Raw genomic sequence first — 16,320 nt, forward strand, 5'->3', positions numbered from 1 at the left:
CGAAACGTTTCTACATTTTTTGTTGTTTTGCTTTGTTTTTTTTTTTTGTTTTTTTTGAATGTCCAGAGGACCAGATTTAACTTTTTTAGATTTTTCTACCTGGATTATTGAGCATGCATCAGGATATTTTGAACCACTTTGGCCAGGATTGCCTCAAACTAGTTAGAGAGTTTGAGAAAACAGCAAGGAAGAGGGCAGACTACAGGAACCATTTGCGATTCAACCTCAGATGTCGACAAAGTGGCATCATTCCCAAGAGCCTGGAACTAAAATCTTCGGTCAGCGGGCACCGGGCAAGCAAGATCCTTCAGAAGGCACAAACACAGCTGCTGAATGAACGGGTGAGACAGACCAATTTTACTATTGAGGCCTTGAAGGCCAAAGAAGAGCACATTAAACAGAAACTAACTATGTGTCTAGATCAGACCACACTTCAGCAAGTGATGGACTGTACAGATCAGGCACGCTTAGCACAGCATGTCAAGTCCAAGACTCGACAACAAAACAAGTTTAACTTACTAATAACTCATCAACAACATCACTATTCCAATAACAACACATTCAGTGTAGGACAACACTCCAGTAGTCAATTACATGCCAGGGAGACAGAAAAGTGGGTGAAGAATTTATCTGACAGACAGCTCACCCAGCCAGAGACAGAGATTCTTGTCAGGGGACTGAACTTTGCGGTTGCACCAAGTAGAATTCCTCTGGTGGAGATGATCACAGCTACTGAGTCAGCCATCCGCAACAACAAAATTAAAGAGGCTGAAGCAGAACAGCTCAGAGTCAAAGTTTCAGCCTGCCTCAGCAATGCCAAACCACCACCTTCCAACATCAGTAGAGAGGAGAGGGACGCACTCACCACTCTTAGCAAGGACAAAAACATCATCATTCTCCCAGCAGACAAAGGAAGGTGCACAGTGATTTTGAACCAGAAAGACTATCATGAGAAAGTTATGACACTCCTTAGTGACGTAAACACTTATGAACCTCTGAAAAGAGATCCAGGAAGTGGTTACAAGAAGAAATTGATAGATTGCCTGAAAATTTTGGAGCAGGACAAGGCTATTGACCGTTTTCTGTACCACAGACTGTACCCAGGGGAGGCCACACCTAGTCTTTATGGTTTACCTAAAATCCACAAACAAGGTGTACCTTTAAGACCAATCGTTAGCATGATCAACTCTGTCACTTACAATGTTTCCAAATATCTGGCGTCTGTACTCATCCCTTTAGTTGGCAGCTCAGAACACCACATACAGAACACCATGGACTTTGTGGATAAGGTGAGGGATGTCATCATGGAGACTGATGAAACAATGGTCTCTTTTGATGTCACATCACTCTTTACGTGCATTCCTGTTGAGGATGCAGTAGAGGTGGTCAGTTTAAAATTAAAATCAGACACCACTCTGAGCAGCAGGACCACGCTTTCCACAGAACAACTGTGTCAACTCTTGAAACTGTGCCTGCAGTCAACCTACTTCACATATGGGGAGCAATATTATAGGCAGAAACATGGGTGTGCTATGGGGTCTCCAGTTTCTCCTATTGTTGCCAACCTGTACATGGAGGAGGTAGAAAAGAGAGCCTTGACGTCCTTTTCAGGGACACCACCAAGTCATTGGTTCAGGTATGTTGACGACACCTGGGTTAAAATCAAATCTCAGGAAGTCCAACATTTTACTGACCACATCAACTCTGTGGATAAATACATCAAGTTCACACGAGAAGATGTAAAAAATGGCAGGTTGGCTTTCTTGGACAGTGAGGTCTCAGTCTCTGATAGAGGACATTTGCAAACTGAGGTGTACCGCAAACCCACACACACAGACCAGTATTTGCAGTTTGACTCCCATCACCCTTTGGAGCACAAGTTAGGAGTCATCAGGACTCTGTACCACAGAGCAGACAGCATCCCCACTAGCTCAGGAGCCAGGCAGAAGGAGAAATCCCACACAAGACAGGCTCTAGAGCAATGTGGATATCCTAACTGGGCCTTCCTAAAAGCAGAGAAGAAACCCAAACAGGACTCCAGTCAGCCAACAGGTGAAAAGGAGGAACCCAGACCCAGACCAGTGGTCATTCCATATGTTGAGGGAGTATCAGAGAAACTGAGACGTTTATTTTCTAAACATAACGTCCCAGTGGCTTTTAAACCCCAAAATACATTACGGCAAAGACTGGTTCATCCCAAAGATCCAGTCCCCCGGCACAAACAGAGTAATGTTGTGTATGCTGTTCAGTGTCAGGAGGGCTGTGATCAGTCTTACATCGGGGAAACAAAACAGCCACTGGCCAAAAGGATGGCCCAGCACAGAAGATCAACATCATCAGGCCAGGACTCTGCGGTCTACACTCATCTCCAGGCCAGCGGTCACTCTTTCAGGGATGAAGATGTGCACATCCTGGATAGAGAGGAACGATGGTTTGAGAGAGGAGTAAAGGAGGCCATCTTTGTGAAAAGAAACCATCCATCATTAAACAGGGGTGGAGGCCTCCGTGTTCAATTGTCCCCCTCTTACAATGCAGTGATTGCTAGTATCACTCAGCCCTCTGTGAACAGTAAACAGCCATCAGTGTGCTAATGATCCATTGTGAGGCTGATGGTCCTTCTTGAGCATGTGATCAGTTGGTTTTGGTTGTCAGCAGCAAAACTGGTTGATCCACTCTGAGAAGGTGCTATTTAAGAGACTGAGCTGAAAACAGCACCTCAGACTGAAGAAGTCTCTCGGACGAGAGACGAAACGTTTCTACATTTTTTGTTGTTTTGCTTTGTTTTTTTTTTTTTTGTTTTTTTTTTTTTTTGAATGTCCAGAGGACCAGATTTAACTTTTTTAGAAAGTTAGGTTACATTTTACCTTCCTGAAATGAAAGCACTCTTTTTTCCTCCTATATTCAAATAAAACTTGAGGTCATGAACAGTTCGGGCTCACTGAGAAGTTGCCTGATATGAAACCTACCCAGGGTCCAGGAGATTTCCGTAGCCGTCATGCTTGGGCCTTCCTTTGCTAAACTCCATGCTTGTAATGAATGCTGGACCTTATCAGAGAAACAAAATCAGCATTTATCCAGTTTAACCCATTAATGGGTTACAAATGGAATGAGCCTGAGATGTAATGTGCAAAAATTAAGTGTTTTCATGCCTGAATGGTGCTCGCAGTGACCTCCATGGTGGTCTCTGTACTCCCTGCACCCAGCTTTTTCCTCCAGCCCTGGACAGGGTTCTCCACCGTTCCCAGGCCGCTGCTGTATGTGACGGACCCGGACTCTTACTGAAGGCTGGCAGGGCTTGGCACAGCCGCTCCAAAAGCTCCAGTTGCTCACAGCACAGTCCCGAGCTAAAAATTGACGCCACCACACGAAAAAAATATATTATAGCAAACATACCTCAAATGTTGTAGACTGTATAATCAATAATCATATCAATCAAACCATCTAAATATCCAGGAAATAACTTGAGATCAATGAAGCATTAACTATACCTCGTGCACCTAATGTTTTCTGCTCCATTTCAAATTATTTGAGGGGTTTCCAGCCGAGCACCCACACCCTCTCATTTCCCCCTTTTTCCTTTACAGTTGCACTCCATTATTAATGACCAAGCTTTGAAGTAGAAGATGTGCAGATTTGGAGGTATTAAGTATGCTCGGGTTGTTTGCCTGGCGCTGTAATTGCTACAACTGATTGACATTCACATTCTTCAAATGTTTGGACTTATTCCATTATGTGGGGCAGTCCACTGAAACGTGCTCCGACACAAAGTTCGCTGAGGTTTTTGGTGTACACTCACAGATTTAAATACAATTTTAGGCTGACTGAATATTGATAATACTCTTTTCCTTCATAATCAGCTCAGTTTATCTCAGAGTGGTGTCATGTTAAGCTCTTCTGTGATTCGCTGGCGTTCCCCTCATCGCTCACCTGGACACTCTGTGAAGTAGTCGAAGCAGCAGTCCTTGGTTTTGACACAGTCCTCGTCACAGTAGCACTTCCCATACACACGATCCGTCCTCCAGTCTGTGGCTGAACAGCTCGAATCTCTGCCCCTGCAGCACCTCCCTGAGCAACCAGCAGCCACTGGGTGAATCTGTCCGAGAGTGGACAGCAGCAGCCAACAAGCAACCTCAACATGGGCTCTCATCACGGGGAGGTCACGCCAGGAGTCCAAATGTAAACGTGAACAAACTCTTCTTCCAGGACGTTTAATCCTGGTCTTCCTCACTCATGCTTGTGATAGAGCGAGCCCAGCAAAGACAACTCCAACACAGTAGCTCCTGTCTTGGGTGTCCAGCTCTTTCCCAGTAAAAGCAACCTCCAGTTCAAGCACGGATCAGATCAGACTTCCATGCCTCGTGTTGTATCTCTGTCAGGTCCAGCTGAATACCTCCCTCCCAGGCGATACGACATGAAGGGAGGGGTGATCCACTGGGTTGTCTTTCTCTCCTGCCTCTGGTCTTTCCCTCTTCCCTCCTTCTCACCTGCCTTCTTATTAATAACTACGATCCTGATGCCACGGTAGCCCACCTCAGATCTCTCCGTTTTAAAAGAAAGGGAGGAATGTGAGCAGTTGGCAACTCTCCAGACAATTGTGCTGCGGGGCGGTGGGAGAACACTGAAGCCACCCTTTATTTCTCACGTTTCTGCCTTTTAGTACCGTAAAAATGAGGCATTAGTTTTAGTTTGTATCTAATATTTTTGTATATATATTGTTAAGTTGAATATTTTTAGATCTTTTGAATAAAATGGTGTAGATAGTGCTTTGAATGTCCTGTTTAGAGAAATAGAAAGGATGTTCAAAGAGCTATTTGCAATGTTTTGAGTGTTCTCAGGCTCAGATAGTGCGGAGTTCAGTCATTTGTGAGGGAGTTCAGAGTAGAGCATCTTTACATCAAAAGGAGTCAGTTGAGGTAGTTCAGGTATCCGATTAAGTTTTCCGGGCATGTCTCATGGGAAGAGGCCTCAGGGAAAACCCAGAACTTCTCAGGACCCTCCAGGAGGAGCTGGTGAGTGTTGGGGAGAGGGATGTCTGCGTTTCTTCCCTGGATCTGTTGCCTCCATGACCCGACTATAGATAGGAAGATGAAGCTCTTCATCATAATCAGCAGCAGAAGTGCACAAATACAAAAGCGTATTTAAAAAGAAAATCTAAGGAATCCAAACTCACTTCAGAAACTGCAGAACTCTCATTGGGACATTTAAAATCACAAGAACTGGGTAAAGGTAAAACGAGATGGCGTCTGTCTCCTTGATATTCCTCATATATGTAAAAAAAAAAAAGACTTAATTTACACTTGAAGTAGAGCTGATTTAATCTGTCCACTGGTGCAAAGCGTCAGCATGTTAGAAATGCACATCAAAGCACGTGTTCTGCCCTCTGAGCGCATTTGTCAGAGACGATCAGCCTAACCATTAAACACACCCTGCTTGGTGTCTTCTTAGTGTATCAAAGTGGCAAAGGGGAAGAAATTAGTGCCACGTTCATGGATCCCAAATAGCCACAGATTGTTTTTGAGTCGTCAAAAATCCGTATTAACAAAATACACACACCTAAGAGGAACTGATTGGATTTAGTTGTGCCTCCACCCCTCATGCAGGACGTCAGAGAGCTGACGGGGCAACCCTTCGCTCCATCACGGCTAAGGGGAATGCAAACACTACCTGTCCCCATGGCAACACCAGTCCCCAGTTGCTATAGTTTCAAAACAGTTGTTGAGAAGTTTTGGGGTTCAGCCTTTCATCTCAACCTGTGGTTGTAAGGTTAAGACGATGTCCGGCCAGACAGTTCAAGATGAAAATGAATTTAACCAGGGCTTCATTCGTAAACCGATTGATGCCGGAACACAAATAGCGGAAGAGAGAACATGCACACTCCACCCAGAAAGGCCCCCGGACTGGGATTTGAACCGGGGCAACCTGCTCGCTGAGAGGCGGCAGCTCTACCAACTGTGCCACTGTGCTGACCGGTCTCCCCCAGAAAATTTTGAATAAATTATTTGTGATTTTCAGTATTTTGGTCTACTTTAACAGGTTGTGAAACAACTACGTTTACCTACAATTGTAAACCACTGGTTCTCAACCCTGGTCCTTGAGGAACACCATCCTACATGTTTTAGTCGTTTCCCTGCTCCAACACACCTGATTCAGTGATTTAATGACCATGTTTTTCGACCTATAAGTTGCAGTTTTTTGCATAATTTACATGCCCTGCGACTTATAGGCCGAAGCGACATATTTATGGATTTTTCCACTTTATTAGACAAATATGGACTGATGAGACTTATAGCGCGATGCGACAAGTACGCCGGAAAATACGGTACTTCCTCATGTTCTGCAGAAGCCTGTCAATTACCCATTAATTAAAATCAGGTGTGTCGGAGCAGCGAAACAACTAAAACGTGCAGGATGGTGTTCCTCAAGGACCATGGTTGGGAGCCCCTGTTGTAAACACTCCGCTTCTGTCAAGGATCCCCCCACCCCATACTTGATATATGGTCAAGTAAGTCGGGTTCAGAACCAAGGGACAAGCAGGGACAGTGTCGGGCTCGTTGTTGTCCGACTCCACATGTGAAACCTCCAGGTGCCTGCAGCTGCCTGTGGACTCCTGTCCACGTACGACTGCCTGGTTAAGTCGGGGTCTGCACTCACCCACACCACTCTTTTAGGTAGGGGTGGAGATTTTTTTAAGGGTAGACTCAGAAACGCTACTTGAAGATGCAGATCATACGCTCATAATTGTTGTGTTTAAAATGAGTGTTCATATAATTATTTTCAGTTTACATATCCAATATAAGTTTAATTCCTTCAAGGCAGTCATATTTGTTCATAACTTTATTAGTAGTAAGCCTGAGAGTTACCGGAACGCACCCTGTCAAAATAAGACAGTTCCCGGATCCTGTTCCTGAAGGATCTGGCTCAGATTAAGCCCTGTGTTTAACCTTAGAAATGATCAAATTAAAGAGTTAGCTAGAGTAGTCTGGGTTTGTTACTTCCCAATTGGTAGCGTCAGTGAACGCCATACATACATGTTCCTCACTCACAAGGTTTAGATGAGTTTTGACTCACACCCTCAACAGAACCTTGTAGTACATCCTCATGATGCTTCATTTGTGACAAGTTTGCTGCTTATGGATGAAAACAAACTCCTCCAGGAGTCAGGAGGACTGATGAGACTTGCTCTGCCGGTTGGCTGGGCTTGGACCAACGCCACCACCACGACACAGAGACAGTGATATTGACGAAAGGTTCCCCCCTCGCTCGCGCCCGACATCGTCGCTGATAATTGCCTGATCATCAGTCACCTCCCTTGGCGAATAGTTCCATATGTATGCAAATCATTGCAGCAGGTAGATGGGGCGAGATGTGGGGGCGTGGAGCTCGACTGACCCCTGCTTTGGAGAGAGAAAGATGAAACTTCATCTGCAGACGACAGGAGGAGTGCGTCTGTTGGAGCAGATTGCATAAATCTTTACAAAAAGCTGTGAGATGGGGTATATTGGGCCGAGAGAAAAAAAAAAAAACCCACAATACTTTAACCTCAGAATCATTCATGTTATTTCAAGGAAAACTCACACTTCATAACAGCAAATCATATTTATTTTTTACAGAAATTTGCTTTTAAAAAGTTTGTAGGAAGTTAATTAGATGTGTGCCTTTCTAGCAAGTCCAAATCATGATCAGTCTGTCTGTGCCTAACACTTGATATGTTTTTTCCTAAACATTTAACATAACCATTACCGTAAAATGCATTTAGCCTCAGTCTGTTGAAAAATACTTTTATTAATGTTTATTCCTTAAGCTCTACTATATTTAAGTAAAAGTGGTCTACCTGAAAAATGGATCATTAGACACGATCATTTTAACTCCAGTTTGTCATCAACTCTAGTTAAAATACTGTCGAGTCAACCTTGTAATGGGCCAATAGTGAATAATGTTTTAACTTGAAGACATCTCTTGTCTCCTAACATCCCATGAACTGACACATTTTAATATTGCAGCAAGAATTTCTTGTTCAAGTTCAGAAGAAGTTGGTTTTCAAAGTTTTTTGAGTTCAGTCTGGCTCTTTTTGGAGAGAATCTGTCCTGAATATTTTTTTCAATAGTCTTTCAATAATGCCATGGGTGGCGTGTGTTTTTTGGTTGACTCTCTGCGGTGGAATCCATTTTGGGCGTGTTGGTGCGCCCAGCTCAGTGATGTAGATACTAGAATATAAGTCATTGGTCCAGCTCTTCTTGAAGGCAGGTCTATTATTACCCGTCCACTTTGCAGTGATTCAATGGACCAACTCCCCTTGCACCATTGGTTACTTTCAAACTAACAAACAAATTAAAAAAATAAGTACAGATACTTGATGTAAAATGTAGTGAAATAAATATCCTGATGCATGCTCAATGTAGTGGAATAAAAGTCGAAAGTACCCACGTTTAACTACTTAACAGATACATGAAAAATGTACTTAAGCACAGTAACAAAGTACTTGTACTTTGTTACATCCCACCACTGTTTATCAGATGTGGGTTTGAAGAGTATTTACTGTGTAAAGTGTTAAAATTTCTGTCTATTTGTTGCACTTTTTTGTGGAAAAACTAAAGTCATTAATACTTTAATGTAGATTTTAGTGAAAAAATTTAAAATAAAATAAAAAAATCAGCCCTAAATTCACTTAATAAAAAAAAAATGTTTTTTCCCCTGTCAGTAAGACAGTGCACTTCTAAACAAATGTCACTGTACTAATTTATGTTTACATCTGTATAAAGCGATAATATCAAAGTAACTTGATTGGACTTTTGTCTGCTCAGTTGCTGGTTTTACACTGCAGGTTTCAAGAGTTGCAGCAACATAAAAGAAGCATCAAGTTGATTAGGTACTTTAAAAGTGCTGGTAGACAGAGCTGGCAGAGAGAAATCACATTTCATCCTCCCTGCAAGAAAGCTAATAACGTTGTTATCTAAAAATCCTTTAAATGTGCTGCACCACACTCCTATAACTGAATATTCAGCTGCAATTTATTGATGCAAACATCTCTGCTCTGGTTCATCTTGCAACAGCCAATTGATGTTTTAATGGAACAAAGCTCTTTTTTTGTCTCTTTTGCTCTCATGCTGACTCGAATATATTTCAGGCATGTTTGATTCGAGGTTTTGGCAAAGTTAGAAGTACAGGTCTACATTCTTTCATCCCTGCTGACAAACGCCTGGCGTAATGTCAAGTGCGGTGAAACAGCAACACGCCGGCTTTTCTTTACAGCAGCAGCAGAAGTGGGCCACTGCAAACTCTGCAGTAAAAACAGAAACATCTGGTTACAAAGTTAAGCAAAAATAATATTTGGCATGAAAGTTCCCATCAGAGAGGCAGGTCTTCATCAGTCCTTGGAGCTCAAGGATTTCTTCATATTTTGATAATATTGCAATATTGTGAAGGATCAGGTTTTGGAATCAATAGCAGATACGACAGTGGACTGTGTTTCCGGGAGATTGTCAACAAAGAACAGCCACTAACCTTCTCAGGCAGGTGAGGTAGGTTAAACTTGTCAAGAGTTAGGACCAATGACGTCACCGTAACTGGTGGAGGCGCAGCAGCAGAGGAAAGTTGTGATTAATATAACAGTGGGACAATCCAGGGTCGTGGGCCGAAAGAGGAAGCAGGGTTCAAGCACGGAGAGTCAGAGGTCCAAAGACAAATCCAGAGGGCAGTCCGTAATCCAGAATCCGAAGGCCAGAAGGAGTAATTGTTCTCAAGATGGGCAGAACAAGATCAGATGGGAAGCAGGCAGAGAGGTAAATCAAGATGATGGGCGTGGGGTCAAGACGAGAGAATCAGACAAGATGCATGAATGAAGCACTGAACATCTAGTACCATGAAGGGTTCAATAATCTGGCAGAAGTAAGTGGGGTTCTTAAATAGGGATAGGAACAGGTGCGGTACATGAACGCTGATGAGCTGCGGGGAAGTGGGTGTGGCAAATGACAAAGAACATGATCATGACAAGTTTTCCATTAAAGCTGCATTGTTCCACCATTTTTAGACCTTTTTTTTTTTTTTGCAGACCAGTGAACCCCTGCCCATTTTCTGTGGCATTCAGTTTTTCTCAAATTCTCTTTTTATACCCAGTACTGACCTGTTAATTAATCTAAGTTGCAAAATGTGTCTGTTTCTCATTCCTTCCACTTATTTACAGCCTTTTGTCACAACTTTTTTTTGAACTGATGCTGCCATCAAATTCAATATATGTTTACTATGCTCCGGTGTAAATAAATATAGGTTTATGGGATTTACAAATCATTGCAATCCTTTTTTTTTTTTTAACACAAAGTCCAAACTTCTTTAGAATGGTGCTGTAGTTAAACTACATCCATATAAAAACTGTACTTTTAGTGGCAGTAGTTGAAGATTTCCTTGAAGCTACGGTGAAACGATAAACCATTCGTGTGCAGGCCTCAGAACAGCTCTTATTAAAGAGCTCATTGTTGACAGTTTGTTACAGGCCGCTTTGTTTCGCTTCACTTGAAAGGAACGGTTAAAAAAAAGCTGCAAGAAGAAAGAAGCCCGGCCTCCATTAGAGCCTGAACACAGCGCCTTCACTTACCGTAAGCGAGGGGGTGGCTCTGTTTCTAGGTCACTAGAAATGAACACCTCTCTGCTCAGATGGAGGGGGGGGACACAACAGAGCCTGACGTCTGACAACATCTCATTCGTATTTAATAAGGAGCTTCAGGACACACTTCCTGAAATTAAACGCAGTTTCAGACACACTGACCCTCATGAGGTCTTTGCTCCCCTTAATTAAACAGAAATGGCAACTGACAGAAGAAGAAAAAAAGTGCTGACATGAACATTTTACTGATCATTGAAAAAGTGGCAAAAGTGAACCGTTAGGATAAACAGGTTCATTTGTAGGTTGTTTTGCGTTGTTTTGTTTTTTTGCTCAGTTGGATGACAATCTGAATACGAGTAAAGATTTGAGACTGACCACGCGTTTGTGGTTGTATGCTCATGAAAGGACTCCAAGAAGAGAAGAAGTCTGCAAATTCAGGAACAAGCTGGAGGGAAGCAGCTAAACGCTGATGAGCGACAATAAAAGCGATTCTAGGAGCTGTGATGAAATGAAGTCTGATGACACGTGTGCAACACAGCCGAGTCCAAGTCAGAGTTTCTTCACCGATACGACTTTCAGCAGGTTTTAATTTTTTCTTCTTAAAAATGTGTACTCTAAACATGACTGGCTGTGAAATATTGGTCGATTTACTCACCGTCAAACTCTGTTGGTGAGGACGTCTCATGAATACACATAAAAACGTGCAAGTTGGCTCTTCCAGTTTGCGTTTTGCCACAATTTTCGGGCTTTTCTCTTCATTTGAAGCTTAAAGAGGAAGCAAAGTTCAATTCTGTTTTCATTATGCTCCAATACTGACAGGGTTTAAAATTAAATCAAAGGGCATTATGTTGAACTATTGAATGAGAAAGTCAATGTTTTTTTTTTTTTTATTAATCAAATAATTATCCTTTATTACGTAATTAGGCTGTTAAATAACATATTTTGACAACCTTAACCTTTTGGAACTTCAAACAAAGCAGTTTTATCCTAAAAATATAGATATGTGTCAATGTCGGAGACAGCTGCATTCCATACAGCAGGAAACCAATGCAAAAGCACATCCTGGGATCAGTGAACACTTTTTTTGTATGCATCTGTTTTATAGAAATAAAAAGCGGATAATGTTTCATTACAGATTTGAAGGCCTTCTGACAGTTGGGGTGTTCAGTATGTAGCACATGTGAGACAATAATTATAAATCTCAAGCTTGTGTTTAAAAAAAAAAAAAAAGGTGGAAGTCCTTAAAATAACAAAAATAAATTTATTTTGTTTCAGGAAGACATGTAACAAGGCACAATAAGAGTTTTGCTTAACTATGTACATAAACATTTCACATAAACTTAAAAAAAAAAGGGGTTTAAAAGGTCTAGAACACTTTTTGTAATTTAAGACTCAACGTTGACAAAACTTACAACATTTTGGGCATAAAGAGAGAAACATTGTCAGAATGCTCCAGCAAGCTTCTTGCAGATGTTGGATGCTGTCCATCACTGTGCACTCACTGGTCAGTAGGTCATTAACTTCATGCAGACTCTCACTGGTACATGTTCATCTTTAAATCACTTCTTGGTCTGCTGCCTTCATACATCTCCTACATATCACGTCGTCGGTGCAGTTACAGCGTGCGCTCTCAAGCCAGCATTACCTGCAGTTCCCTCAGTGCAGACTGAACTTGGCAAAAAGGCCTTTCTTACTCTGCTCCTGTAACCTGGAACACTTTGCAATAAAAAAAAAAAAAAAAAACTGAAGCCGTCAACTTTGACCTCTCTGAGGGATTTTTAACAATTGATAAGCTCAATTGAAAAATCAATGCAGACGTGTTCCTGTTTGTAATATCTTACCTTGCTTTATAATGTAGCTTGATTTTATTTAGTTTTTATTTCATATGCATTTTATGGCCGTTTATCGTTGTCTGCAACTTATCTGTGGTTTGTCTAAAACAGATTTCTCAGGAAAATGAGTCCTTGTGACTTCATGAGACTAACCTGTAGAAATACATTTTTTTTTGCTTTAAACGTACTGTTTTTCATGCAGACGTTGGCAAAAAAAACAAACATGCAGGGCAGCAGGGTGAAGAAAGCTGATGCCAACAGTCTTGATAAACTCATCACGAGAGCTGGCTCAGTTCTGGGAGTGGACCTGCAGTCTCTGACAGACGTGTCGGAGCTGAGGATGCTGAGGAAACCGCTCCAGATCCTGAACAACACGTCACACCCCCTGCACGACACGCTGGACTCTTACTGCAGCACCTTCAGTCATGAAACCACTGAGTTGCTCCACAGAACAACACAGGAAGTGCTTCCTCCCTGTGACTATCAAACTTTTTAACTCCTCCCACTTTCTGCACCACAATAAACACTTTTTCTGTCCACACCTGACCTGGTTTAGACCTTAATTGTTGGTATTTTTATATTCTCTTATTTTTTAAATTCTCTGTTCTTTTTTTTTATATCTCGTGTGATTCCTTGTTTCTTTGTATTGAAACTCCAGCTCAACAATTTCCTGTGGGATCAATAAAGTTCTATCTTATCTTATCATGTGTGTCAGGTTAGATATTTACTTGATAGCATTTATTGTCTTGGCTAAAGCTGCTTAATACCAGAGTTCATACTTTATGTCCCGAATGAATGAGTCAGGAATGCCAAAAAGTAAGAAACATCCATGTTAAGCAGCCGAATAAAATCACCGAGGACAAACAAGCGGTCAGAGCAAGAAACTGGAATGAATACCGATCCCTAAACATTTCATTTTCTTCGGGTTTTGGCTCAGACTCTGTCGTTTTAATCCTGAAGCGACGTGACTCGGAAGGAGGTGATTGTCAGGAAGGAGTTTTTCTGTACTTTCTAATTTTCTTGAGCTTCTCTTGTCTCACCGTCTCACCCTGCAGAGAAGAAAGCTCGGATACCCGATCGATGAAAGAGCGAGGCGCTCCAGTCATCGGGTCTGGATAGGAAGGAGCTGCACGAAGAAAACCTTCAAGAGGAAGAAAACAGAGGGGATGAAGTATGGAGGGAAACAATGAGAACTTTTTGCAGTGCTGTGACACAATGGAAATAAAACCAGAGCCGCTTTTATATCAACATCCTCGGTTGGAGTTTCTACACAAAATGTGTTCAAAGTTGTGTTCAAAGTGAAAGAGTCAAAACATTAACTCACTTTTCTGATTGTCTCTACCAGTCACGGGGTTGCAGGTTGGATAATTCACCTTGGGCCTGCGGATCAAAGGGACAGTAAAGGTGGCACCGAGCGGAGAACAAAACTTAAGAGAAGCTTTTTGATTCAAAATACCTGTTGATCTTGCAGCTCTCTACTGAGAACGAGTTCTTGCCATTAAGCACAAAAAAGGAAGGTAAGGCTGGACTCGGGTTCACCTCGTATCTTTTCGTATAGCTGAAAAAGAAAGTAAAAACTTTACGAACGGACTGTGTTTAGTACACGTTTGCCGACTGGGATAAACTCTCTGTGTCTACGTTAATATTAATTAGAAGTTATAGCTGCAGCTAAAAATATGCAGAAAGTACAGCGATCCACTGGTTTCACCTCAGGGTGAAAGGTCGTCCTGCACGGCGGCTGGCGAGCCCCTTGGAGAGGCTAAAGGGATGCAGGTTAGCAGATCTGTAGTAGTCACTGGGCAGGGGAGGAAACACAGTTCTGGTCCTGTCCAGGGAGATACCTAATCAAAACAAGTCAGTGTCATCAACTGAAATGGGACCAGTTCTTGTTGTGTGGTAACTCCACCTAGTGGTAGTAAATTTATACTCCAGCCACAAGCCTCAAATTTACCTCAATTAAAAAAATAGACCTCCTGAAGGAAATACTCACATTTGTTATCGAACAGGAAGCGTCTTCCTGATGTGTCGTTGTCCTGGTCAGTGCCCTCCGACTCCAGTTTGTCATCTTTGTTGGGAGTCCTGCACAGATCGAGGTTGTAAGGCTTATTGTTTACAACTGGGAACAATAGGGCACATCAAGCTGAGCACCAACTTATGATTATGTTGCAGTTTTATGATGAGTGGGTTCACTGGGTAAGACCATTGGCTTTAGTTTTAAGTTCTATTAGAACTCAAGTGGTCTTGTCAATATGAACTGAACAATTAAACTGAATCAAATACGCATGTGGTCGATCCTTTATTTCTTCCTTGATGCTACAGTTTATATTTCTGACCTTGTTAAGAAATTGCATTGACTTCTATTCATTTCTGTAGCCTAAATCCCCATCACCAAAAAATGGCATCCCACCATTAGAACCAATTGGTGCTAATAAGAACTACTGGTCTGTACAAGGTGATCGTTCCAGAAAAGGTCCTAAAATGATAAAACTATGTTTGACTTTGAGGTTATCCTTTCTAATTTAAGCCCAACATTTCAATACAAAAGCAATATTTTAAAGTAGTCAAATCAAATTGTTTGAATTGCTAATTATTTTATAAAATTATACAGTCTGAGTGTTCAATCTTTAGACTTGGGTAAAATATCAATAAACAAAATCTAATATTTTGCATAAGTAGGGTTGCAAACTGAATAGTGTGCAATTATACAATAAATAAAATGTGTTTTCTGGTTCTGTTTTTTTATACTTACCCTTTATTGATGAGGCTGCTGAACGAAGCTCTGTCGTTCCTGAGCTCTGCAACAGACATGCAACAGTTAAGCTAGCAGTCCGAGTCACGCTGAGTGGGAAGTTGATGACTTACTGTTGAAAGGTCGCATTAAAGGTAATTTCCTCATCTCGTTGCGCCTGAAAGCTCCTTCTCCACCTGCTCCCATCCCGAAGCTCAGGCTCATGTACGATGCTGGGAGTCCAGCAGGAGCACCAGGGCCGCAGCTAAAGCTTCTTTTTGATAGAGAAGCCACGGCGGAAGGTTATCGGTGATTTTTTTACCTGGTGTGATTTACCTGTTACAGCTGCTAGATATCTGCTAGAGTTTATCCCATCACAGTACATATAAATATTTACTCACTGTTGTGTGACGTTACGTCATATGCCTGAGCGGAAACGTCAAGCTGCGGCTTGATGTAGTAAAAAGCTCGATGCGTCACCATGGCAACAGGGTTTCATTCAGTGGGATGAAGGACCCGGGGGGCTGTCCACAGAGCGCCTGTCATTTCCACCACTTTACCCCGTTTTTTTTTATTTTAATGATCCTGCAACAAATTAAAGCTTTTAACCCTACTAATTTATGTTTAATTTAAAAAAAAAAAAAAAAAACTTGCATTTCTCCTTTTAGGTTTTATAAAAATTTCAAGTCACATTTGACAAGTAAAAAGAACGTTTTATGCTACATTCTATGTAGTTTTGTCAAAATACATAAACACATAATTGTCAACGTCAAGTTTAATCTCCATTACTCTAAACCGTAATTGGAATTTATTGTATATTTAGGACGCACGATATCGGCATAGTATCAATATTGGCCGATATTAGTGATAGTTAAATATCAGACATTCAATCAAAGTAGCTCGTCACAAAAGGCTCGTTTAAAAGTTAATTTTTAAATTAACTGTCACGTATATTTATTAATGCACTACTAATGTGCTTTTTCACTTGTGAACTGGTTTATATTTGTGAAAATTTACAAATTTGCATCTAAAAAGGTTAAATCTGGTCCTCTGGACATAAAAAAAAAAAAAAAAAAAAAAACGATGTCCAGAGGACCAGATTTAACTTTTTTTAAATTATTCTACCTGGATTATTGAGCATGCATCAGGATATTACAATTTTG

At 41.5% G+C, this 16,320-nt stretch overlaps 1 protein-coding gene across 1 annotated transcript in view; it reads right to left on the reverse strand.

Annotated features, from left to right (window-relative positions):
* Positions 1–4,147, reverse strand: part of LOC119426365 (somatomedin-B and thrombospondin type-1 domain-containing protein) — a 13,665-nt gene extending 9,518 nt beyond the window's left edge. Inside the window, exons 1-3 of the mRNA XM_037693927.1 lie at positions 3,928–4,147; positions 3,150–3,344; positions 2,967–3,045 (exon numbers count right to left, since the gene is read on the reverse strand). Of these exons, the coding sequence (XP_037549855.1) occupies positions 2,967–3,045; positions 3,150–3,344; positions 3,928–4,147 (494 nt within the window). The remainder of the gene's footprint in view (positions 1–2,966; positions 3,046–3,149; positions 3,345–3,927) is intronic.
* Positions 4,148–16,320: the final 12,173 nt, after the last annotated feature.

This window comes from Nematolebias whitei, chromosome 20 (assembly GCF_014905685.2).
Source record: "Nematolebias whitei isolate Nwh7 chromosome 20, NemWhi1, whole genome shotgun sequence".
Taxonomy (NCBI): Eukaryota; Metazoa; Chordata; class Actinopteri; order Cyprinodontiformes; family Rivulidae; genus Nematolebias; species Nematolebias whitei.